Raw genomic sequence first — 25975 nt, 5'->3', positions numbered from 1 at the left:
CCCTGGGAGAGGACAGTGGCCCGTGTCCCCTCCAATAGCCGAGCACCCGATGGCAGCTGGGTGTCCTGCACAGTGTCCTTCTTCTGTCTGCAGGGAGACGTGTACCATGCCACCACCCAGCACCTTGTGGCTGGCGTCCTGTGTGGATACAATGCAACGGTGTTTGCCTACGGCCCCTCAGGTACTGCCGGGCAGCTCCCCAGGAGGGCAGGGCAGGTGGCAGGGGACTCACCCCACAGCATGGGGCCCCACCTGTGTGCCGGCCCCACCCCGGCCCCCACATCCATCAGTCAACCCCTTTCTTGTAGCACCTGGGAAGGCAGGCAGCACAACCCCGTCCGATGAGAAAACCAAGCCTCAGAGAGGGACAGTAGCTTCCCCAAGGCCACACAGCCGCGGTCAGCAAACGTTCGCAGACTAAGCTGCTCTCTGAAAACTAGAATCACCGGGGGTCAGGGCTGGGCGGGCCCGACCCCTCACTGGACTGAGGGGGAAACGGAGGCGCTTTCAGTCAAAAAGCATTCCTGAGCACCTACTGTGTGCCGGGCTCTCACAAGACAGACAAGCAGCTGGGTCCTCACCTGTCAGCGCACAGGAAAGGGGTGGCCAAGGGCCGCCGAGCAAAAGACCCTCTCAAAGGGCCATGCAGTGATTCTGTCATCTGACAGCTCAGAGGAGAGTTAGGAGAGAGGACAGTGGCCCGTGTCCCCTCCTCGGACACCCTCCGAATCTCCTCTGTATCGGCCCAGGGCTCTTTCCCCCAGGCGGCCCTGAGACCGTTCAGCCCTTCCCCTTGTTTCCCAAATAGAAAGCGAGTGTGTCGGAGCAGTGGGCGGGCACGCGTGGTCTCGGGCACGGGCGAGTTCCCAGGGGCTCTGAGCCCTGCTCAGGTGCCCACACGATGGTCCCACAGGTGCCGGGAAGACCCACACGATGCTGGGCATGGACACAGAGCCCGGCATCTACCTGCGGACGCTGACCGACCTCTTCCAGGCCATCGAGGGGACGTGTGACAATGCGGACTACAGCGTGTCCATGTCTTACCTCGAGGTGAGCATGCCCGCCCACCTCAGGTGCCTCACCTGCTGGGCGGGCCCATGGCGTTTGCAGACCTCAGGCTCCAAGCTGCCGAGTCTCTGCGGGTGCCAGGGCTCGACGCGGGTGTACCCTGCACGGACCGGTGCGGCTGCTCCTTCCAGCTTCTCTGCACCACCCCAGGTTTACAACGAAGTCCTCCGGGACCTCCTGAACCCGTCCTCAGGGTTCCTGGACCTGCGGGAAGATGCCAGGGGCGCCGTCCAGATCGCGGGCATCACGGAGGTGTCCACATCCAATGCCCAGGAGGTGAGGGTCAGGGTGGCCACGCCCACCGGAGCCCACAGCATCCTCCTCATTCACGCCCACAGTGCAAGCCGATCCACAGCCCTGCGGTTGTTTCTTGGCTCAGAGAGGTACAACACCTGCTCCCCCACCCGGCTCTCCCAGCCTGCACTCTGGGAGGCCTCACTAACAGATCCAGGCCAGAACCCCCTTCTCTGGACTGCACCCTAGGCGGTCGAGACCAGTCTGAGTCCGCCTCCAGCCTGACCCCCTCTGGCCTGAGTGCTGCTTCTGCCACGAGGGCCAGCGGAGCAGGGAGCCTTTTTGCCACCCTGTCTCCTTTCTCCACCACCAGCCTTTCCCTGGGCCACCCGCAGGACCGTGGCCTTGCAGTGTGCCTCCCACCTGCTCAGAAACCCTATAGGGCTCCCCCTCGCCCCAGAATTAGCAGACTCCTCAGCACCCCGCCCCTGAGGCCCGAGCACCCCAGCCGCGCTGGTGGCTGGTGTCCAAGGGCTCTGCATTCTCCCTGTGGTGTCCAAGGGCTCTGCATTCTCCCTGTGGGGTTGGGGCAGGGGCATGAGCCATCCTGCCAATTCTGTGCCAAGGACTGGATCTGTCTTCCTGCTCCGTAGCCATAGCATGGTGTGCACACAGTAGGTGCTCAGCAGTGGCTCGTGGGCCTGATTTCCATAGCCGCTTGCTCACAGATGGGTTCCAGCCCACCTGCCCCTCCACATGCCTGCTTTGATGTCTCCGCAGTCTCCGCCCCCAGCTTGGTGGGGAAGAGATGGGTAATCCATCGGTGATGTCTGCCTCGGCAGAGGATGGGAAAGGTCCTGCTCCATGTCCCACCACGGGGACCAGCCACAGGTGCCCCGAGACGCTCGGGGGCCCACCTCCCTCTCTTTCTGGGCAACACTGGAGGGGGCACGCAGCCCCTTGGGCCCTGACCGCCCAGCCTTGCCGCTTCTGTCCCCAGATCATGCAGCTCCTCACCAGAGGCAACCGGCAGCGCACGCAGGAGCCCACGGCCACCAACCGGACGTCCTCACGCTCCCACGCCGTGCTTCAGGTCACCGTGCGCCAGCAGAGCCGCAGCCCCGAGGTGGCCGGGGAAGTGTGCGTCGGCAGGCTCTTCATGGTGGACCTGGCGGGCTCGGAGCGGGCGTCCCAGGTGCCCCTCTCATCCCTCCCTACTGTTCCTCACCCGTGGGTCTGTGAGCAGGACCCTGTCTGGCAGCACCTTCAGCACCCAGAACAGTGCCAGGCCCTGTGAGGTGCCCACTCACCCACCGCCTGCTGGTTGTGTGAATGAATCCTCAGCCAGCACTGCGTGGGCAGCCCGTGGGGGCCCCGTTCACGGAAGGCTCCTGCGTGGCGGGCCCTCTGAGGTCAGAGACCCGGACCCGCCCTTGGGCCCTGGAGCCTCAGGGACTCGGGGGAGACAGAGCGGGAGCAATACAGCATGGGGGGCCTGTGCTTTGAGGTTTGGGGTCCACACGGAGGCTGTGACAGCACAGAAGAGGGTGGTGGCAGTGGAGGCGCCTCAGGGCTGAGCCTGAGGGGTCATTAGGAGCTCAGAGGAGTGTGAGGAAGAGCGTGGCAGGTGGAGGGGACAGTGCGTGCAAAGCCTGGCTGCAGGGAGGTTGGATGGTGTACGCTTTCCAAGGCCAGACATGGCTGCGTCCTGACCCTGCCGGCCCCGAGCCCCTGATGTACCCACCCCTTGCTGTGCCTGTAGCTGGGACTGGGGCTTGTGCCCGCTGCCCTTGTGGCCTGAGCTTTTCGTGTGGGCAGGACCCAGCCCAGGACCGGGGCAGAGACACTGCTTGGCCGAGGTGGTGTCAGAGGACATCATCAGCGATACCTCTTTCCATCCTTCTGGGGTGCCAGGCACTTAGCAGTCGTAACCTGGCCTGTGCCCAACGCAGCATAAGGCAGGCGGCGTAGGGCCCCCCACCCCTCTAGTGGCTGCATAGCACTTCCTGTGGGGCTCTGTCCTGGACGTCGCCAGCCCGGGTTTCAGGGACAGGCAGTACACGCAGGGCCAGAGCCCCCAGGGAGACGGGTTCTGGCCCCCAGACCTCAGGCCCCTCGCCGGGGACCAGCCGTAGGGAGAGGGCGTGCAGCAGAGACCGCCTCCCCGCCAGCCCGACCTCTCCCCATTCAGACCCAGAACCGCGGCAAAAGGCTGCAGGAGGGCGCACACATCAACCGCTCGCTGCTGGCGCTGGGCAACTGCATCGCTGCGCTCAGCGAGAGGGGCGGCCGCGCGCAGTTCGTGAACTTCCGGGACAGCAAGCTCACACGCCTGCTGAAGGTATGTGTGGCGGGCCGGCCGGGCATATGCATGTGAGCACATGTGTGTGCACATATGCTCACCTGTGTGTGCAGAGGTGTGTGCCGTGTGCTGCTGCCGCCACTGACTGCATCTCTTAGGACTTAGCTGCTAGGAACGAGGCCGCGACCAGGGTCAGGGGACCCTACCAGGAGGGTTTCCCGGGAACCCTGCAGGCAGGAAACCCTGTAGAAACCACCTCCAGTCCCTGCCTGCGACCCCAGCCTCTGGCCCCTCTGAGTGTGGCACAGCCTGTGCTTCCGGGACAGGGGGCTCGTCGCCGTATCCAGGCAGCGTGTCCTGTTGTGGACAGCAGGCTGCGAGGAGAGTCCCCTTTCACCAGGCCGTCCCCTCTGTCCTGCAGCAAGGAGGGCTCTGCACAAACAGGCCCAGCCGCAGGCGTGTCCCTGCAACTTTGGCCTCCTGGCCGATCTGCTCGCACGCGGGTGGGAGTCAGATGGGTGGGCTGGGAGCAGGCGCCACCTCGCCCCGAGTGGCAGCTCCCTTGGAGCACGGGCCCTGGGTCCTGGCACCAGCTGCCCCTGTCAGGGTTTGGAGCAGGAACCCTGGGGGCTGGTACAGACAGGCCTGGCATGGGCTGGGAGCAGGCAGCACCACGGTGCGGGTGAGGGTGAGGGCCTGTTCCTGTCACCCCCATCCCATGCTGCCCCCACCCCCGGAGCAGGATGCCCTGGGAGGGAACAGCCGCACGGTGATGATTGCCCACATCAGCCCGGCCAGCACGCACTTCGAGGAGTCTCGGAGCACCCTGCTGTACGCGCACAGAGCCAGGAACATCAAGACCAGGGTGAGCCGCCACCTGCTTGCACACACACGCTCTCCTGCGCTCTTGCCCTCCAAAGGCTCTGGTGCAGGGAGTCCTTGCTCATCCCTTTCTGCCTCAGTGACTCCAGGAGTGCCTTGGCCAGGACCGCACCCCCAGCTGTGAGTCCTTACAGGGCCTCTGCTCCCCTCTGTGTCTGCCCCCTCCTCTCCGACAGGAGCACTGGCCCTGGTTCTTGGGCCCTGGTCCAGAATGTCCTCACCTCCTTGTAATCTGCAGAGATGCTTTTCCACATACAGCGCATTCACAGGGCTCAGGGGGCCAGTGCGTGGACTTACCCCTGAGCCTGGCTGGCTGCGAGTTCTCCGCGAGCATTCATGTGCTCTGCTCCGAGCAGCCCTGTCCCTGGGAGCAGGGTCCTAGGTCACCCTGGTTCACAGCCTGGGCAGCTGACATGTGGAGAGAGAAAGTGTCACCAGCTTCCACAGTGGAGCGGAGCAGGTACGGAGCCCAGTGCCCGGCTCCCAGTCCTCGCCTCGCACCACTGTGCTGGTCTGTCCACACCGTCCCCCTGCCCCTGCCCCTGGCCTTCAGTGAGATGGTACACTTGGCCCCCTTAGTTCCCGGCGCCTGGGGGCCGCTGCGTTGGGTGCCCTGCTCTGTGATGGGTGCGGTCGTTGGCATCACCTGTCCGCAAACACGAGGGAAGCCTCCCCGGTGTCCAGCTCAGAGCCGGGCACTGTGATAATGTGAGACAGAGGATGGGCTTCATGCTTGCCCAGACCCCACACTTGGCCACGGGGCACCGGCAGGCACAAGGCCTGGACTCACCAGGATGCAGGTGCCGCCCCAGCTGTGGAACGTGCCCGAGTGGGGGCCGCAGGGCACTGCTGGGGTGAAAGGCTCCCAGAGTGTGTCTCTGGAGACCCCCCCCACCCCGTGCCCGTCAGAGGGGAAGGGACAAGCCACTCTGCTGCCGTCGGAGTGGGCAGACCCAGCCCCGCCTATGCCGACGGCCACCTCCAGGACACCTTGTCGCTCGGGGGAGTCCTTGGGGAAGAGTAGCTGCATCTGAGATGATTCATGTAAAACCCAACGCTGGGCCTGCAGCACAGAAACCGCTCCTGTGCCTGCAGGTCCGCAGTGTGCACAGATCCGCGCAGGACGTGTGAGAGGCCCACGGCCGCACGGTGGTGGCGGGTTCCTCGGGGGTGGGGTTCTACAAGATGATGGGTTGTTTTCATTGTTTTTTTTAATTTTAATTTTTATTTATTTTTAGAGAGAGGGGACGGGAAGGAGAAAGAGAGGGAGAGAAACATCAGTGTGTGGTTGCCTCTTGCACGTTCCCTACTGGGTACCTGGCCCACAACCCAGGCACGTGCCCGGACTGGTTATCAAACCAGCGACCCTTTGGTTTGCAGGCCTGCACTCAGTCCACTGAGCCACACCAGCCAGGGCTGTTTTTGTTTTTCTGTTGTGGCAAAACACGCAGGACGTGAAATCCACCATTTTAACCACGTCCGGTGCGGCAGCTTCAGGCACACCCACACCGTCCTGCCGCCGGCACCACCGACCTCTCCAGAACTTGCCATCTTCCCACACGGAGGCTCTGCCCCACTAGACACCCTGCACCCCTCTGCCAGCCCCTGACCCCCCCACCTGCTTTCCATCTGCGAACCTGACCCTGCAGGCCCTCCTATGCGTGGACTCACCAGGGAGTGCCCTTCCGTGTCTGTCCTGTCACGTGATGTCCTCGAGGTTCTTCTGTGTTTGGTGTGTCAGAATCTCCTTCTCTTTGAGGCCGAGTTGCGCTGATTTGAATTTTCCCAACAAGACGGTCTTCATGTTTCTGGTGCAAACGTGTGGCGGCGGTTAGGACGTTTCCTTCACTGGGCAGCCCGCTGGCCTTGACCCCAGGCGTGTCCTGCCCCGCCAGGTCAAGCGCAACCTGCTGAACGTGTCCGACCACAGTGACCAGTACACGGGTGTCATCTCCGACCTGCGCAGGCAGATTGAGCACCTCAAGTCCAAAATGGAGAGGCAGGACCCGGGGAAGAGGAGTGAACCCGGGGCCCGGGACGCCCAAGGTAGAGCCGGGCACCGACCTGAGGCCGCCCCGGGGTGGGGAGGGGTTTGTTCGAGGGGCAGAAGGCGCCCCCATGGTGGGAGGTGAGGCGGGGAGGCCAATGACCAGGGGCCAGGTGCGTTCTGAGCGCAAGGTGAGGGCTGGCCCCGTGTGGAGAGCCACCAGGAGGCGCCCAGTCTACGGTGGGGTCAGACCGCCGGCAGCTCCGTGTCTGTTCGGTCTATGATGGTGACGCACACGTGGAGGGGTGTCCTGGGTGTGGCTTTGCCTGGAGAACTGGCAGGTGTTGAGGGAGGAGCCCAGGGGTGACCTCGGGGGTGCACTGTAGCCACCGAGGGCCCTGGACGCACTTACGGATCCTGCTCAGGGGAATCCAGACACTGACGGAGGAGGAGTGAGAGGACGGCACAGCAGACCCCCAGGGCCCCCGCCGATCCCCATTCTGGTGTCCACGCACCCACCCTGTCCTGAGTCTCTGAGCTGATTGCGGTGGGTCTCGAGCAGGATCCCAATGACCCCCACGCACCGAATGTGGTGGATGCGTCTCCGAAGCTGCTTCTGTCCCCTGAGCTTCCCGCCCTCTTTCTCTGGCTCCCCTTGGACTCCCGCGGGAGGCCCTGGGTCACACGTCCCGTGGAGTTCCTCACCTCCCGCCGAGTGTTCCTCTGCACTCTGTACTTCCTGTGCAATGGTAGTTGAGTCTAAAGTCTTGAGGTGGGCTTTTTAAAAATATCCTTATAAAAATGACATTGAGAGCACCCTGCATTTGGGGGGTGGACTCGGTGGGCGGAGGGAGCGGGAGGCTGGAGGCTGCAGGTGGGCCCGGGCCAGGCCTCGGGGCAGCCGTGCGGCAGGGGGCGCAGGCAGCAGAGGGCAGACCCTCAGAGGACAGGGGCTCAGGAATGAAGGCCCTCGGGTGGTGGCCAGAGGAGGGTCAGTGAGGATTCTGGAGATACCAGCGGGGACGGAAGAGCCGAGGTGGGGAGGAACCGGGAGCTGGGGTGGGAAACCGTCGTCCCTGGTGGTTTTCTGCTGCCGGGCGCTCCACGGAGCTGGGACGGGATGCGGGAGAGGATGACGCCCAGCACGGGGATGGCGGTTGGCATGTGGCCACCCTGCGTCACTGTGCCTCCCAGCTGACTGAGTGCAGCCAACACAGCACGCCTCGGAAGGCCCGGGGCACCTGGACCATCTGGTGGCAGGGGTCACTGGCGAAATGGTCCCCCTCCCCGCTGACCGCACAAGGTTGGCTTGCATCCTTCTCTCGGAAAATGTCCATGTGGCTGCGGTGAGAACATTGCAGCTGCTCTCTGAGCGGCTTCGGGGAGCACAGCAGTGTCGCTGCCCATGGGACCCCCAAACTCACTGAGCCACGGCCGCCCCCTGCCCCCTCCGCCCGCCGTCTGCTCCGTTTCTGTGGGTTCAGCATCTTTGGACGCCACTCAAAGGGAGATGGCACAGCGTCTGTCCCCGTCTGACGGCCTCCTCCCAGCACGGTGCCCCCCGAGGTCCCTCCGGGTTGTCAACAGGGGCAGGGGCTCCTTCTCTCTTGGGGCCAAGAAACACCAGTGTTTCGTTACATCGCATACACACGTTATATCTTCTATCACGTGTGTGACTTTCTTACCCAGTCGTGCCTCTGGGACACCCAGCTTGTGTCCCTGTCTTGGCTGTTGGGAGTGGCACTGCCCTGAGCCCAGGGCATGGCCACCACTCTGAGATAGTGACATCATTTCCTTCACACAGGCGCCCAGTGGTGGGATTGCTAGATCTTACGCTCGTCCTATTTTTAACTTTTCAAGGAGTCTCTGTACTGTTCTCCACGGTGGCTGCAGCGATTTGCATTCCTACCGCCAGTGCACCAGGGCTCCCGTCGCCGGGTCCTCGCCAGCACTTGTCCTTGCTTGTCTTTTTGCCGGTCGCCATCCCGACAGCCACCAGGCGACAGCTTGTGCTTGCCCTGTGGAGAATGACATCAGCACCTTTCCATGCACTTGTCATTTGCATGTATTCTTTGGAAAGATGTCTGTTGAGGTCCTTTGCCCATTTTTTACATTGGATTCTTTGGTTTTTGCTATTAAGTTGTATGCATTTCTTATATATTTTGAGTATTAATTCTTTGGCAGATATGCGGTTTGCAAATATTTTCTTGCATCCATCCATCCACCCATCCACCAATCCATCCATCCATCCATCTATCCATCCACCCATCTACCCACCCATCCACCAATCCATCCATCCATCCAACCACCCATCCACCCACCCATCCACCAATCCATCCATCCAACCATCCATCTACCCATCCATCCATCCGTCCATCCATCATCTATCTAATTATCCACCCACCCATTCATCCACCTACCCATCCAATCATCTATCCATCCATCCATGCATCCATCCATCCATCTACCTAATCATCTATCCATCCATCCAGTCATCCCCCCACCACCCCACCTCTCCATCACCTACCCACCCATGCACGTGTATGGAGCTCCTCTGTGGACCCGACCTAGTTTGGGGGCAAGCATGGAGTTCAGCCTGGCTCAGGCGGCTTTACTCTCGGTACAGCTAGCTCTCTGTGGCCCCCAGTTACGACGCCCACCCAGGACACAGAGGACGACAGCCGCCTGCAGATGAGCAGGATCCGGGCCCAGCTGGTGGGGGCCTTTGAGGAGCAGCTGGAGATGCGGCGCAACCTGCTGGAGCTGGAGAACACCAGCGTGGAGCTGCACGTGGCCGTGTCCCGCCACCTGCTGGCCATCGCGGAGTGAGTGTGCCACCCGCCGGCCCCGGGGCCGCCCACCCGAAGGGCCAGGGAGGCCAGGAAGGGCCAATGGGGCCACTGGCAGGAACTCCTCCTTTTGCTACTGTCCAGCCTCCTCCCCCACTGCCCGCAGGTCCCCACAGGGAAGTTTATTTTTGAATTTTTATTTTAGAGGGAGAGGAGGGGAGAAAGACATAGAAACATTGATTTGTTGCACTTATGTATGCATTCTTTGGTTGCTTCTTGTGTATGTGCCCTGACTGGGGATTGAACCTGCCACCTTGGTGTATCAGGTTGATGCTCCACCCAATTGAGCTACCTGGCCGAGGCTTCCCCTCTTCCAGGTGGACCCGTGGCCCAATCCTTCCCGTGCTGCCCACCCTGCAACGAGGCTAGAGCTGGTGGAGGAAGCCCCCGACCCTGACCCCACCGCTTTGGTCTCTCTCTCATAGGCTGGGTGCAGGGCCAGCCTCTCTGGCTGGTGTCAGCCATGAGCCAGAAGCAGACACTGAGGCTCAGAGGGGCGGGGTCAGCCAGAGGTTGCACGTCCACTGGCCAGGGCTCTTTCGACTGCCCGCACTCACTCCGTGTGCACCCTTCTGTGAACAGGCTGACCCGGGGCAGGGGACCGGCTGTGTGGCTTGTCACCCATATGGGACGTGTGGGAGGCTGAGGGCCTTGTGAGCAACAACACAGGGTCACCACACTGCCCTGGATGAGCTGGCTGCCCAGGCACGCTCCGCTTTCAGTCCCTTCTTCCCCTCCTCCTCCTCCTCCTCCTCCTCCTTTCTGGGTGTTTGCCAAATCACACAGGGCACCCGCATCCTGGGGATTCCACTAAAAGAGCCCCTGAACCCCCCTCGGTTTCCAGCCCATGTCCTGTGCTTCAGATGCAGTCTGTCGCTGTGGCAGGTTCTGCCCTGAGATCACAGGGCCCCAGGGGGCGCTGTTGTCACCCAAGTTTTACAGCTGAGGGACGGGGCTCAGGGAGGTGGCCCTGGGGAGGTGGCCTTGGGGAGGTCAGGTGGGAGGGGCGGGGCTGCTGCAGCGTCCTTAATCATCCGGTGAGCCTGCGCAAACCTTTGCCGCTTCTTTATTTTTTAAAATTTTTCCTTGTAACTTCTGTTTTTTACAAACATAGAAGAGATCATATAGCAGACCCAGTTCCCTCCCATTTTCATGCCCTCACCTCTGAGTCAACCAGCTGGTGCCCACAGGGACTCCCAGCCCAGGCGAAGCTTGCACTCTGACCCCGACCCCTGTCACGGCTGCAGCTGGGAGCGGGAGAAGACCCACCACCATGCCCAGGATGAGTCCCTCGAGAGGGAAGAGCGGCAGGAGGCAGAGGCGGCCGACGCAGATGGGGATGGGGACGAGGACGTGTCCGCGGAGCCCCACGAGGTGACCCTGGCCAGAGAGGAGGTCAACATGCTGCTGGCCGAGCAGCGGAAGACCGTGGCCCTCAAGGTGGGGAGAAGGCCCAGGCGGGCCCGTGTGATGCGGTGCTGATGAGTCACCAGCATTCACTGCGGTTGCCAGGCACGACCCGATCACTGTACCCCCATGTCGTAGGGCCGTGCATAGGGCCCTCTGTGGGAGAGAATACCGGGGTTCAGAGAGGTTGTCCCCAACCCCTAGAGAGGTCACAGGTCCAAGGGCAAATCCATGCCCCTGCATGCCAGAGTTACGGCCACATCAGGGGTTGCAGGGCCAGCATGCAGGGCAGGGGCCCAGCGGCAGCAGGACAGGAGTGGCCGTGGGGTGTCCCCTGAGACCTCTGCTGCCTCTGTGTGTGGATGACAGCAAGCTCCATGCAGGACTGGCAGAGCCGTAGCTGCACCAGCACCTCGCTCAGTCTCCCGAGTCCAGCCCTGAGAGTACAGCGGAGACCTCGGTGGGTGCCTGTGATGCTGACTGCAGCCCAGCCCACCAGTGAAACGCGTGCCAGTGTAGTTTCAGGCGGGGGGAGGATGCATCTGGTGACGTCACGTGGCCCATGGCAGGCGGCGTTTACTCCACTTGAAAGCTGTGCAGCCAAACCGAGAACCTCTCGGTATCATGGCATCTGCTGCCGCGGTTTGGACATGGTGCACTCTCCAGTCAGAAGTCTTCCAACACTTAGAGAGGGGGCTGTGCCTCTGGCTGAGACTGGTCCTGTGTGTTGGCTGGGAGCGTGACTGTCACAGGTGCTGGGACTTGGAGCAGTCTGCCCACCCCGTCCTCCCCCCTCCCCATGAGATAGGGAGCCATTCTGTCTGCCAGTCCCAGTCTTTTATTTATTTATTTATTTATTTTTATTGATTATGCCATTACAGTTCTATTCCCCCCTTCATTCCCCTCCACCCTACCCCCATCCCCACCATTACCCCCCTTTAGTTTATGACCATGTGTCTCAAGTTCTTTAGGTTCTGTATTTCCCATACTATTCTTGACCCCCCCATCTATTTTCTATCTACTGTCTATGCTACTTATTTTCTGTACCTTCTCCCCCCTTCTCCTCCTCCCACTCCCCTGTTGCTAACCCTCCTTGAGATCTTCATTTCTATGTTTCCACTCCTGATCTAGCTGTCCTTTTAGTTTGCTTTTGTTTTAGGTGTGGTTGTTAATAACTGTGAGTTTGTTGTCCTTTCACTGTTCATGTTTCTTTAACTTTTTTTCTTAGATAAGTCCCTTTAACATTTCATATAATAAGGGCTTGGTGATGATGAACTCCTTGAATCTGATCTTATCTGAGAAGCACTTTAATCTGTCCTTCCATTCTAAATGAAAGTTTTGCTGGATAGAGCAATCTTGGTTGTAGGTCTTTGGATTTCATGACTTGGAATACCTCTTTCCAGCCCCTGCTTGCCTGTAAGGTCTCTTTTGAGAAATCTGCTGACAGTCTGATGGGAACTCCTTTGTAGGTGACTGTCCCCTTAGCTCTTGCTGCTTTTAGGATTCTCTCCTTCATTTTAATCTTGGCTAATATAATGATGATGTGCCTTGGTGTGTGTCTTCTTGGGTCCAACTTCTTTGGGACTCTCTGAGCTTTCTGGATTTCCTGGAAGTCTATTTCCTTTGCCAGATTGGGGAAATTCTCCTTTATTATTTGTTCAAATAAGTTTTCCACTGGTGGCTGTGCCTTTCCCCCTTCTGGTACCCCTATAATTTGGATGTTGGAATGTTTAAAGATGTCCTGGAGGTTCCTAAGACTCTCCTCATTTTTTTGAATTCTTGCTTCTTCACTCTTTTCTGTTCGGCCATTATTTGCTTTCTTCTGGTCCACTTCATTGATTTGAGACCCAGTTTCCTTTTCATCGCTATTGATTTCCTGTGTAATTCCATTCATTTCAATTAGTTTCGCCTTCATATGTATATCTAATTTGTGGCTATAATCAACCAGTTCTGTGAGGATCCTGATCACCAGTGTTTTAAACTGTGCGTCTGAGAGTTTTGCTATCGCTTAGATTTATTGGCTCTGGGGCTTTGAGATCTTCTTGAGCCATTTTTGTTCTGTTTCACACCTGTTAAGTATGAGGAGTGGAGCCTTGGACTCCCAGGTTGCTGGGTTGTGATGCTATATGTGGGGGCGTGGTCAGAGCGGGAAAATGGCGGCCCCCTCTGCTGTTTCTTGCCGCTGGGTGAGGAGCAGAGCCTCAGGTGGTTCACCTGGGCCGGGCCACTTAGGTCGCTGGGTTATGACGCTGTATGTGGAGGCGGGGTCAGAGCAGGGAAATGGCAATATCCTCTGCTGCCGCTTGCCACTGGGGCCTGCTGGGTCCCGTCCAATCGCCCACTCCCTCGCTTGTCTATCCACTCATGGATGCGAGACCACAGTCAACCCGCAGCCCTGCTTCCTTGCTGTTTCCCTGCGGTCGCTCGCTGAGTTGCCCACCAGGTCCAACCCTGCGCCTGGATTCCGCGCGCCTGAGTCCGTCTGACGGAGTTTTCCTGTGCAACCCTGCTCCTCCAGCTGCTGGTTTCGCCCCTCTTACTGGTCAGGCTGAAGAATTTGTTGTTATCAGACTTCTGAAAAGTTCAATTTTCTGTGTTCTGGCTGTGTTTTCTGTTGCTAATATTTAGTTGTCTCTAAACTTGGTTGTGTGAGGAAGCATGGCGTCTCCATCTGTGCCTCCATCTTGGCGGAAGTCCAGTCCCAGTCTTTTGAAGGCGCAGTTCAGGGCCAGGCCCCCCAGGGACGTAAAGATGCACAGGACAGCCCCATGACTCAGGCTCACTGTCTGCTGGGAAGACCCACCAACATGCATGCCCCCACTCATGGGAGCGCAGTGCCAACATAGAACAGGCAGCAGGGAGTGGCAGAAGGGGCCTGGGAGTGCTTCAGGGGGAAGAAGGGGGGCAGGGTCTCACTGGGGAGCTGAATCAGCTCCTCCCAGAGTGGTTCCCCTCAGTCCCAGGGGACGAAGAGAGGATGGCTAGAGGATATCCCTTCGGCCGTACTGGAGGATATTGTCTGATGTATGCCTGGGGTCATGACCCTGGGCTGGGCAGGCTGGATGCTCTGAGCGTCACCATCGGGGCCATGTGGTCACGTGGTGTGGCACTCGGTTCACTGTGTCAGCCCGGCCTGGACGGAGCACCCAGGGACTCCGTCAAGCGCTGGGCTAGGGGCCACTGTGGGGACTTAGCAGGGAGAGGTTATCCTGGCACGGTGGGCGGGCCCCACCCAACCCAACCCAACCCAACCCAACCTGTGCAAGGGCCCTACCGGCAAAAACGGAGGTTCCCAGAGCGGAACCAGGTTCTGCCTCCAGGCGGCAGTATGCGCTCCTGCCTGCATCTCCAGCCTGCCAGCCGCCCTACACATTCCTGACACACCAGCCCCACCATCGTGGTTCTTTGGAACATGCAAACATGCACAGACACAGATACACATGTGCACACACATGCACACACATGCACACACCCCCTGTCAGGTGTGGACGTCTTTTAATGGCTCTGTGTCTCTAGAGCTGTGACGCACACATGGAGCAAGGTCACAGGTCACAGGCGGGTCTCCAGGGTTCCCAGCGGTTTCCCACAGGTGGGCGCCAGCAACAGCTCAGCAGGTTCGTGGTAGGAACATGGGTGGTCTTGGTCTCCTGCAGGAGACTAGGTGGGGAGGGTGACCCTGGGGGTGTGTTCTAAAATACAGCATTTTAGTAGAAAATAGAGTAAGCCTAACATATCAGAGGTGACTCCCTGAGCAGAGAGTTTGTCATTCATGGTCCCTGAGAGGAGGGTGTGCACCCTGCCAGGCAGAGCCACATGGGAAGTGCCAGAGCTGGTCAGGCAGCTGGGGCAGACAGTGGGGGGGTGGCACAGGACAGAGCCTTTCCATGGGAAGGAGCAGGTGAGGCAGGTGAGCAGGCTCAGGAGTGGCTGTTTGGAGCATTTCAGCGGGCTCTGGGACACAGGTCAGTCCCTCGATGTCCAGTACTGGCCCTGGGTGGCCCTGGGAGAGGTGGGTGGGGCGGCTCTGAGCTGGGGGTTTGCATATGAAAAGTGCGCTCTGGTGGGGGGAGGTTTCTGTCTCTAGGACTTAGCGGACCCAGGGTGGTCAGGCCCTCAGGCCAGCAGGGCCCAGGTGTCTGCACATCGGCACACAGAACATAAACGGTGGGGCTAACAGAGGCATGGCCACACATCTTCAGAGCCCGTCACCTGCATGTTTTTGTCGGTGTGGCTTGCACACCAGAGCCTGTCGAGACCAGCGGGCAGCAGAGACCCCGGCGTGCACCTGAGTGTGCTGTCTCTCCGCCAGGCTGGGTTGGAGCAGCGCCTGGCCAGCGCCCAGAGCAAGGCCGCGCAGCTGGAGCAGCTGCTGCCCACCCGGGCCCTCAGCGAGGACCAGCAGGAGGCGCTGCGGCTGCTGTGCCGGGCCCAGGAGCTGGAGCTGGAGAACACGGGGCTGCAGGCGGGCCTCCTGCGCAGGGACAGCCTGCTGTGCCAGAAGGACCAGGTCATCTGGCGCTGCCACCAGCACCGGCTGCTGTGCGAGCGCATCATCCAGGACCAGCGGCGGCTCCTTCAGGGTGCGGCCCGGCTGGGCTCTCAGCTCGGCTCTCCTCACTCACCCGTGTCCCACCATGCGTCCCACTGCCCCTTTCCCAGGGTCCAGAGACCGCGATTGGTTGTGCCTTCTGCTGGGGGCGGTCTGCGTTTCCTGCAGCCGGTGTCCCCAGGCCCTGCCCCCTGCGGGTCCCTCCTCCACTCAGTGAGCCTGTGCAGGTGTCCGCCCCTCCTTCCCTGTCATCTGGGCTCCTGCCCCACCTCTTCTTTCAACTTTCTGTTTTCACAGAAACATGCCTGCATGTCTGTGCATTGTGTGTGCATCTGTGCACATATGTGTCCCTGTGTGCATCTGTATGTGTGCATGTCTGTGCACAGATGTTTTACACACTGGTGTCTCTGCGTGCTCGTGTGTGCACATATTTCTGCATGTGTGTGCGTACATGTTTGTGCACGTGTGTGCGTGGGGGGGTTGTCACCTTCCAACCACAAAGTGGGCGGCTGACCTTGGTAACAAGTGCTCGTGGCCCCAGCCTGCCCTCCTGGCTCCTGCAGACGGTGGGCTCCCAGTGCCAGCGGCGTTGGCCGAGTACTACGGCCTGTACTCCCGGGATCGGGACGAGGGCTCGCTGGACCGCCTGCTGTGGCTGCACTCGGTGACGGCCAGCTCCCTGCCAGTGAGTGCCCGGGGCATGAGCATGGTGCAGGGTCAGCCCGTCCCCACCCACCTGGGGTGCCCCTGCTTGGTCATGGGGGGATTCTGTTGGTCCTGCAGCTTTGAGGGGCTTCAACAGCAGACACTTCTCCCGCCTCCCAGTTTTGCTCCAAGGCTGAGGCCTGCCCATGGCCCCAGCAGTCACTCGGGCTCAGAGGCCTCCTTGATGCCACAGTGGGCACTTGGTGGGGCGAGTGAACAGCTGCTGCCCAGCCTTCCCGTGGGGGTCTTCCTTCGGGCAGCAGTGGCTGGGAGAAACGGGACCTTCCCATGGCCTGTCGGGGACCTGGGCTGGACACAGCCACCTGCCCATGGCCCTGGTCCTGCCGCCTCCCTCAGCAACTCTGTCTGGTCCCAGGACGGCTCTGTTGGGACGGCGTCTCCACTGCCAGAGGAATCCAGCCGAGACCAGCTGGACGACTGGAGGGACCTCCCATGCAGTGCCCAGTTTGAGCTGCCGCCTGTGCTGCTGGACCTGGACAGGTAAGCTGGCCGCGCCTCACCTGCTCTTGGTTCCCGGTGAGGTGGCGGGGGCTGGAGGCCGGTGGCCGGGACCGGGGACCTCGGGGTCCTCCTGTGGTGTGTGTGCCCCTCGAACACAGCGAGGTGGGGCAGGGCACGCCCCCCCGGGCCACACCCACCTGGGCCCTGGCCGACGCCTGCGTTTCCCGCCTGCAGCGATGGTCACAGGTCCTCGAAAGCCACACCCTCGAGAAAGCCTGGCAAGCAAGGCGTCCTGGTCCCTGCACCGGCCCTCCGCATCCTGCTCACGCCACCATCACGCGAGGTGGGTGTGTGTGGGGTCAGGCGCCTGTCAGAGCTGCCCTGGACCAGGGCGGGTGGGAGAGAAGCTTCCAGAAGGCGGACTCTCTGTAAGGAGCCGTCACAGTGGCTGTCAGCAGCTGGACGATGTGCAGAGGACGCTCCTGTCTGTTCCTGTGGAGCGACCCTGTGTGCTGCAGCGCTGAGCAGCGAGGTTCCCGGGAGAGGCCCCATTGGTGCCTCTGGGCTCGACCCTGCGACCCCTGGGTGCGGTGACCCTGAGGCCTGAGAACTGTCCTGCCTCGCAGAACATCCCAGGCCAGCAACTGGCTTCCTCATGTGCAGCTTCCTTGGTCCTTGCCCCCTCCCACCAAAGCAGTCTTCCCCCCGAAATGAACCACTTGGGCTGAGTCACTGTCCGTGGTCTGCTGCTGGGGCCCTGCGTGACCGCCTGCCCCTGTTGCTTTCCTGCAGAAGTCCGGCTCCCTGAGTGTGAGGAGCCGGGTCTCCAAGCTCTGCTCACCGGCCGGCCCGGAGCTGGACACCCCCAGCGCGGCGGCCGCCGCCCTCAAGGAGATGGTCTTGGGCACCAAGAGCATCGCCCTCATTGCGGCCACCCGGCGCTCCAAGGCGCAGGACCTCGAGGGGGGTAGTGGCCTCTCCTCCCTCCACCGTCCAGAGGAGGCAGCCTCAGACTCCAGGGACCCGAGCCCAGCAGACAGGAGGTGGCCCCGCGCCAGTGTGGGCATGGGCAGCTCTGCGGAGAGGAAGGCCAGCAGGAAGCGGTCCCCCCTCCTCACCTGGGGCTTGCAGCCGGTGGGTGGTCGCTGGACTGGGTCCTTCGGTCCCAGGGCTCCAGAAAGATAGCAGAGAGGGAAGGGCAGACACAGCAGGGGCGCCGGGGTGGGGGCCCTGGCTGTGGGAGCTGGGAGTGAACCCTGCCTGCACCGTACGTCCCCTGAGCCACACAGCATCTGGTGGTGTCCAGTAGCAAAGGAGTTTGGGACCTGGTCTTCCTTAGCACTATTTCAGACATCGTCTGGGTCCTACGCAGGTTCTGTCTCTGAACGTTAGAAAGTGACCTCCCTTGGTTCTAAAGCACATCAGCTGACAGAGCTGGAGGTGGGCCAAGGGGTTCGGCGTGGGCCGCTGCTTTTCTGCCGTGTTGGCACAGGCCACACTGGCCCTAGTCCAGCTGTACCCAGAGGGCAACTGGCATGCATAGTCCCCCCTTCAGGGCCTCTTTGTGGTTTTCTGTCCCCTGCGGCATGGCCCCCACAGTTGTCCCTCAGTTGTGACAGTCACGCATCACATCTGCATCCCGAGCTGGAGCCATCTTCTCAGGGTGTCGGGCAGTGCTGACCTGCACAGAGGTCTCAACAGCGTTCTAGCAAAACTCAGAGGACTTGTGGTGGAGTGCCCCATTGATCGCCTGGTGGGGGTGGGTTCCTGGGGGCACTTGTTACTGTGGGGGGGTTCCCTCTTTCTGTGCCCTGGATGGAGGGTGAGTGGGCGGGCTGGTCCCTGGCGAGTGGGGGACCGCAGTCCTCTGGGCGCACCACGGTGTCTGCGCCTCCGGCCAGAAGTTCACAGCTGATTGCGTGGCAGTAGCAAAGGCGCGGTGGTGGTCGGGGTTTTCCAGGCAAAGGGGACAGAGAGAGAGAGAGAGAGAGAGAGAGAGTGTAAAGGAGGGAGATTTGTTGTGAACAGCCAGCTCCCGTGGTTCGGGAGGCTGACAAGCCTCACTCAGTGAGCCAGAGACTCGGGAGAACTGGCGTTTCAGCTCCAGTCCAGAGGCAGGAAGAGGCCAGCATCTCAGCTCCGGGCAGCCTGGGCTGGAGGAGTCTCTCTGACCCACAGGAGGGTCAGCCTTTTTGTTCTCTGGCCTTCAGCGGCTTGGGTGCAGCCCACCCATCGCAGAGGGCAGTCTGCTGCCCTCGGTCTGTGTATTTAAATGTTCCTTGTTGCGGTGGGGGCAGTGTGGAGAGGAGAAATGGGGGGCAGACAGCCCTTTCCACTGGGGGTTGGAGGACAGCGTCGGCAGCGGTGCTGCCCCTTATGGTCCCTGCAGCGGTCCGTACACAGTGGGCGTCTACACATTGCAGGGTGTGGCTGCATGTTTTACTTCTTCCCACCCACTCCCCACACCCTGGCTGCTGTGCGATTTTTTTCCCTGGCAGGCAGCAGAGAGGACTCAGCCTCCATCTCTGAAGCCCTTGACGGAGAGCCAGACGCCCCCTGCACCCCAGCAGCTGCCCTCGGGGCGGGGCTTCCTCCCCGCCGTCCCCTCGGCCTCCAAGGTGAAACCCGGTCTCAGCCTTCATGCAGGTACAGGGTCCGAAAGAGAGAACAGCACTCTGGCGTTGTCTGTTTTGTTTGGACTCCCCCTCCCCCGCCCCAACCCTGGTCTCCAAGCTCAACCTTGGGAAGGTGTGACCCATGTCTGCCCCTGGTGTGGGTGAATTTCAGGGTCGCAGGGCAGCGGGTGGGCTGAGGCCACTGGCACCCCAGAGAGTCATGTGTACAGTGTGCTCAGCTCCAGGCCTGCCCGGCCCCCCAGAAGGGTTTGGAATCATGATTACCCCGTGCCCTGCGGTGGGCCGCGCACATTCAGCCCGCACTCTGGGCTGCGGCGGCCTCTTCCAGTGCGGCTTTGAGTCTGGCTGCTGTGCTGTGGTTGCTACAAAAACAACACATGCGCGTTATGGTGACTTGGGCAGATAGACACAATTATAAACAAGAAACACTGGTACCCACCCCCACCCTTCAGAGATAGTGGCTGTGCGGTGACGTCCTCACCAAGAGTGAGCAGCGTCGGGAACCCCTGAGCCTGGTGCAGGATGTCCGGTTGCTCCCCATTCGCCCCTGTGGCTGCACAGACAGGTGGACGTCAGGGGTTCTGAAAGGGGACCCCCGACGGCCACTGACCCCAACAGTGGAGGACGAGAGTAGAGATGGAGAATTTAGAAATGCATGTGGCACTTGGATGGCCCCACACCTGGGTCCATGGCCTGCACTCTGCCCTTCTTTTTTAATTTTATTTTATTCATTTATTTTTAGAGAGAGGGGAAGGGAGGGAGAAACAGAGGGAAGTAAACACCAATGTGTGGCGTTGCCCCTCGAGCGCCCCCCTACTGGGGACCTGTCCCAAAACCCAGGCATGTGCCCGGACTGGGAATTGAACTGGCAACCTGTTGGTTTCCAGGCCGGCGCTTAACCCACTGAGCCACAGCCGCCTTTTAAAATTTTTTTTCATTCAGCCTTTCCATTGAAGATTTCTGTAACATTTGTAAAAGTGTCCAAATCAACTGGAGAAAGCAGATGGCCAGCCGGTCCTGGAACGGGCCTCTGTCACTGGTTCCGCCGTGGCGAGGGCTCCGGTGCATTCAGCACCTACTGTGTGCTGGGCGCCCTACAGGCATCCGTCCCTTTGTCCTTACGATGGTTCTGTGAGGCAGGGAGCGACCCGTCTCCCCACTGCACAGATGAGTGAACTGAGGCACTGAGGGGTGAAAGGACTTGCTCAAGGTCACACAGCTGGGACTTGAAGCCAGGTGGGCAGGCTCCAGATGGCCAGCTCCAAGCACACTTCAGCTGTCCCCTTGTCCCCTTGTCCCCTTGTCCCCTTGTCCCCTTGTCCCCTTGTCCCCTTGTCCCCTGTGTCTTGTTTTGTTGGTGTGTGTGTTCTTGGTGGGTCAAGGGCAAGTGCATCTTTTGGGCACTGGGGATCTGCTTCAAGGACAGTGGCAGCAGGTGGCACACTCGAGCTCTGTCCTGCTGGTGGGTATGCCCCCTGGACAGCCTGACTCCCACCCACACTCCCCAGGGCTTCCCACAAATCCGGACTCTGAGGATGAAACGCAGGTCAGCCTGTGACTTCTCGGCGTGGCTGCCACCATTGCTGCGGCAGCACCTGAAAACCAAGCCCCTGAAAACATGCGCCGTGCGCTTCACCCGCACGGGATGTGCCGCTTGCAGAAGCTCTCGCTGTTTCTCTCTCACACTCGGGAATGACAGGGAATCGCAGAGGCAGGGGTGTTGGGAGCGGGGCAGGGGTGCAGGGGCTCAGCACCCTTTCTCCCCTGGCAGGGCAGGTGCGATCCTGACCTCATGCTGGCTGCCTTCCCTCCTTGGAGGAGGTGATAAGACAGCGGCAGCCTGTGGGAGGGGAGCCTCCAGGTGCCTGTGAAATAATGGGAGGGCAGGTGTGGCACCTATAGGGGGCTCAGGAGGGGACTCGTCACCGATTAACCAGGAGCTCTAGTCGCCCGGGTCAGCCCTCCGCATTCTGCCCCATCTGGACATGAGCCCCTTGGACTGCATCCATCCTCTGGATGGTGGAGGAGGAATGCGTTTGACTGCAGCGTCTCATTGCGAAATGCCCAGAAATGCCCAGCTGGACAGTGGGAAGGGAAGTGGGAAGCCCGGGCCCCCTGCAGAGCAGGGCGCTTCCTCGTGATCTGGTCCCGGTCACACTGCGGGGGCTAGAAAACACCAACACGTCCCCCACCGCCTTCTCCCAGGCCGGGCTGGCAACCAGACTAACGGAGACGGACCAAGAGGAGAGAAGCAGCGTTTAATACATGCGTGAGCGGACGCCACATCGGCCGATAAACCCATGGAAGTTCATTTCTGGACGAAGGAGGAAGTGGGGGAAAGGGCGTTAGACCTCAGAAGTGAGAGCGGATGATTTGCAGGGAGTTGAGGAAGCGTGGATCCCGAGGGCGGGACACCCCCGCAGGTGACTCAGAAACCGGGGACAAGGGCCGCCTAGCCAGCAGGCCCTGGGCTGGCCCCCCTGTTGACCACACTGTACCCACATTATGCTGAGGCAGCGTCCTGCGGTCTCCCTCCTGAAGCAGCGTCTCCATCTGAATCTCTTGGCCAGGAGCGGGGAGCATCGAAGGTTCTTCCTGACTCTTGTTCCTTAATGAACAGCTCACAGTCAGTATCTCGGAAAGCAGCTCTGGGGGCGCAGAACTGGGGTCCCCTGAACTTGACCCATGAATGTTCCACAGCCCTCTGATAACAGAGGGTGAGTGCAGGCCACCGCTGGATGAATTAGGAGCGAGTCCCTGGGGTCAGCTGATGCCCTGTCCGGGTACAAGAGAAGTCAGCCTTTTCAGATAAAAAGGGGGGACAGGCAGGACCCCAGCAGGTGTCAGGAGAGGGCCCACGTCCTCGCTTACGCCAGGTGAGCCCTGCCCTGCGTGGAGCCTTGCCGCCTGGGAGGGCTCTGAGGAAAGGCAGAGCCCTCCTCCCCCCACGGGGACTGCACAGAGTCCCCGCCTTTGCATCTGCGTGTTCCTGTGACGGGCGAGTCGGCACGCAGGAGAGCCGGTCGAGGGTCCTTCAGGACTGGGAGGAGTGAGCGGAGGCCAGGGGCGTGGAAGCAACGTCCCCAGGTTGCACTGCACGCTGGTGTCCAGATGGCACGGCACCCCTCGTCCCTCCTGCTGCGGCTGCGGCCTCTGCTGGACGCAGAGCACAGTCACACTCCGCAGGTGTACAATGGGGGCCCGCAGGGGTTGGGGCGGTCCAGGTCTCCCCGTTCTCTGATGGGCGCCGGGCAGGCCTGGGCTGAGAGTAGAACTGCCCAGGGGGCCTGACCACCAGACTCACTGTGCGTGGGAGGCTCCCCGGGGGGCTGCCCGGGCCCAGGGCGTTGGGTCCATCTGATGTGCATTGCAGTTTGGGGCAGTGGTGTGGCAGGTCCCCCACTGTGCACTGTGCCCAACATGTGTCACATCTGGTTGTGTGGCCACAAGTGCCCTGCTGCCTTTGAGAGGGGACAGGGCCCTCACTGCCCCACCAGTGGCCAGGACAGGTAAACACGTCCCCTTATTTGTGAACCTGGTCAGACAGGCGCCTGTGTCCCAGAACGGTAGACCAGGAGCTGACGGATGAGGAGTGCCCCCAGGGCTGTCCTCCCACCCATGTGGCCCAGGCCTGCTGACCCGTCTCCCCGGGGGGCTGCGTCTTTGTGCTCACTGCCCCCCAGTGCTCCCTGCCCAGCCAGTTCTGAAGCCCGAGGCCAAACCCTTCCAAAGACAGGGGTGGAATTCCTCAGTGAGGCGCCCCTGCCCCCAGTAAGACACTAACTGACCATCCGGAGCAGCTGAGTCCTGCCTGGGCTGGGCTCGCCAGCAGCAGTTCCCAAGCCCCATCTACGGAGCAGCAGCGTGTTTTAAAGAAACTTGGAAAGTCAGGTGCAGGCGAAAGGCAGGAGTCCAGCCTCTCCGGGAGGGTCTGGAGTGCGTGTCGTCCTTCTAGTCTGGCTCATCGTCCTTCCCTCCCGGCCCCCGCGTGCAGGGGCCTTGTCAAGCCCGTTCTCCACTGAGCACCCGGGGCTCTGTCTAGCACCTGACACAGAGGAGACGGCTCAGTGCGTCTCCTTCAGGTGGAGGGACAGATGAGTGAGTGTGAGTGAGGGAGTCAGTCAGGGGTTGAATGAATGAATGAATTGGCGAATGAATGAATGAGTGAGTGAGTGAAAGAATCAGGATGAATGAATCAGTGAGTCGGTTGGAAATTATGTAAAAACAAACCCCCTTGCAGGTGTGTGGGCGCCAAGATGACTCCAGTCAGGAGCCCAGTATGTGGTGGGCTTTCCAAATGTCACTCCCCTAATCCCTCATCTAGCTCATCCCAGAATTCACGCCCAGCCCCTCAGCACCATAGTCCTCCTCCCTGGTCTCATGGCTTGGATGAGAGCAGGCACCACGGGCCCGAGGTCTGTCCCACCTGCCCTGGTGCCGCGGTGGGGGTGGGGAGGGAGCAGCACAGCACCAGGGGGCGCCCCTGCTGCCCTGGGACATGAAGCTCAGCGGGCCTCCTGGATCCTGGATCCTTGTGCCGAGCTCCACAGGAGATGTTTGGGCAGTGGGAGGTTGACGGCCACCTCGGGCGTGACCACTCGCCACACGCGCCCACATCCATCCTCAGAAGCCACGTATGGCCGTTTAACTGCACAGCGCAGGTCCAGAGCATGACGGATCCCAGCCGTCCTGGTCGCTGTATCCAAAAGCAAGGCTGCTTGCCTGTTTCATTCCTGATAATAAGTTCTGGCCAGTGGGCTCCCAGGAGCCTGCTCGGTTTCACACGGTCACCAGCAGCGTCAGGACTGTGGGTTCTCCCGCAGTATCGCCTGCGCCGGGGTCGCCCTGAACACTCAAGACAGCCTGTCTGCGTGCTCCTTGCCCTCCTCGCCAGCCTCCCCTTCCTCCTCCTCTTCCACTTCAGTGCCCCGAGGGGAGAAGGACACCAAAGTCTGCGGGGTGAACTCAGAGTCCTGGAGACGGCTGAGGTCCCGTTTCCCGCCCTGTCCATGAGGCTCGTGTCCTCCGGACCCTCCCCAGGGACAGGAAACTCCCGGCACCCGTGGGCCTATTTCCTCTGCCCCTGAGCCGGCCCACAGCAAGCCCTCGGGAGGATCGGTGTATCGCCAGGAAGCTTCCGGGGAACAGGAGGGAGGGAGGGCCGGTCCTCGGTCCCTCGCTGGGCCTGGAGGCCACCCCTCTCGGGCCTGTTCCCAATAGGACCTTCTTGTCATTGTGCCTCCTTATGAAGGGCTCTTGAGGGAGGGCTGTCAAAGGTGTTGACTGACCACAGCCTTGGGGCCGGGAGCTCCCAGACCAGAGAAGGTTATGCAACTGCTGGTGGTGCCCAGCAGTCGAACCGCGTGTTTTGGGGGGAGTGAGGGGGGTGTACCAGCAGCGTGTGTGTGTCCCCACTGTGGGCAAGGCGGCTGGGCGTCCCGTGGACAGGCCTGCTGCTACCAGAGCAGCAGTGGCCGAGACAGGTCAGGACTGAAGCTCCAGGTTGGGATGGTCAAGTCTCACAGGCCTGGAGGGTGGCTCGGGGCATGGGCAGGGCTGGCAGGGGGACAAGAGCCCGTGTGGGTCTGACCCAAGTCTGGTGGGTGGGATCAGTCAGGGCCAGGCACCCACCTGGGCAGGAGCCCCACCAGCAACCCTGGCGGGGACTTGGGCTTCACTGGAGTCAGCCTTGCCCACTGACCAACATCTCCCACCCTTCCAGGGTCTGCAGACAGCGGAAGCCGGCGCCACAGCCCGAGGCCCCCCAGCAGCCCTCGCAAGCGCCAGGGCGGCAGTGCCAGGGCACCGAGGAGACCAAAGTGAAGGTGGTGGTGGCAGAGCTGGGGAGGCCAGAGATGCAGGTCTGGGCATGTGGGGCTCCACCCTGAGGCTGGATTGGAGAGGTGGGGGCCCAGGCAGGGGCACTTTGGGGGACAGCCCTTTGCCCTGGAGGCAACCTCAGCAGCCACCTTCAGAAGGCCACCCACGGGGTGTCAGGACCCTTCCCAGGACCTCACAGAGGTCCTTGGGCTTCTGTGGCTGATTCCTGACTGTGGTGCTTGTCCGGAGGGGCGCCGCACCTCCTGGATCCTGCTCCAGGGGGAGCTCTATGGCCCTTGAGCTCTGGCTCAGGCTGGCTCAGGCCGGCTCAGGCCAAGGAAGCTGTTGGGGATACCCGAGGAGTCAGGGGAGAGGGAGGGAGACTGACCTTAAGGAGCCCCCTGCCCCCTTAACTGTGACTGCTGGTGGGCAGGTCTGGGGTCCTTGGGGCAGTGTGGAGGCCCAGGGAAGAGCTGATGCCACAACCAGCCTGGAGTCTGAAGGCCCTGGAGGCAGCGACCCTCTTCCGCATGGACTTTGGCCCTTTTGTCTAGCAGCCTTCGCCTGGTGGGGCGTGGCCCCCCACTCACACAGCGGCATGGGCTCTACTCAGTCCCTTCCGAACAATGGCTTCATAGCAACGTCCAGCCTGCTGTTTGACCAGGTGTCTGGGTTCCGTCACCCAGACAAGTGGATGTGTGAAATTAACTCTGGTCAGTCTGCAGAGCAACACTGGTCCCCACCCAGTATGTTCACAGGCTCCCGGAGGAGCCAGCACCAGGGGAAGACGTGTGTGCTCTCCTATTCCCACGAATAGGAGGGACGACCTACCATCCCCCAGTGAGCGCCGACATTGCTCTCAACGCCCAGCTGTGCAGAGAGGGACGCGTCGCTGACCACGGGGTGCAGGACGGCGTTGCCAGGCCTGGGAGAAAGTTGGGGCTCCAACCGCATTTGGGTGTCGTAAGCATCCGTCATTTCTTTCCTTGAGATAGCAGAAGGTGCGGGTTATGAAGGCCGGGCAGGAATCTGTGTGCACATACAGGTGTATGTGCACCTGTCTGTGTGTGCATA

The 25975-nt window shown here is 61.0% G+C and overlaps 1 protein-coding gene across 1 annotated transcript in view; it reads left to right on the top strand.

Annotated features, from left to right (window-relative positions):
* Positions 1–25177, top strand: part of LOC119043810 (kinesin-like protein KIF19) — a 29844-nt gene extending 4667 nt beyond the window's left edge. The window contains exons 4-19 of the mRNA XM_053656998.1: positions 94–181; positions 914–1050; positions 1219–1344; positions 2303–2497; positions 3494–3643; positions 4347–4469; positions 6382–6532; positions 9121–9298; positions 10570–10762; positions 15039–15309; positions 15842–15963; positions 16360–16484; positions 16680–16788; positions 17238–17579; positions 18944–19091; positions 24804–25177. Coding sequence (XP_053512973.1) covers positions 94–181; positions 914–1050; positions 1219–1344; positions 2303–2497; positions 3494–3643; positions 4347–4469; positions 6382–6532; positions 9121–9298; positions 10570–10762; positions 15039–15309; positions 15842–15963; positions 16360–16484; positions 16680–16788; positions 17238–17579; positions 18944–19091; positions 24804–24904 — 2559 coding nt within the window. The 3' untranslated portion in view covers positions 24905–25177. The remainder of the gene's footprint in view (positions 1–93; positions 182–913; positions 1051–1218; positions 1345–2302; positions 2498–3493; positions 3644–4346; positions 4470–6381; positions 6533–9120; positions 9299–10569; positions 10763–15038; positions 15310–15841; positions 15964–16359; positions 16485–16679; positions 16789–17237; positions 17580–18943; positions 19092–24803) is intronic.
* Positions 25178–25975: the final 798 nt, after the last annotated feature.

The sequence above is a fragment of the Artibeus jamaicensis genome, unplaced genomic scaffold (genome assembly GCF_021234435.1).
Source record: "Artibeus jamaicensis isolate MK-2021 breed Jamaican fruit bat unplaced genomic scaffold, CSHL_Jam_final scaffold_3151, whole genome shotgun sequence".
NCBI classification, from domain to species: domain Eukaryota; kingdom Metazoa; phylum Chordata; class Mammalia; order Chiroptera; family Phyllostomidae; genus Artibeus; species Artibeus jamaicensis.
The sequence above is the reverse complement of the archived record's forward strand: the minus strand, read 5'-3'. Positions and strand labels throughout refer to the sequence as shown.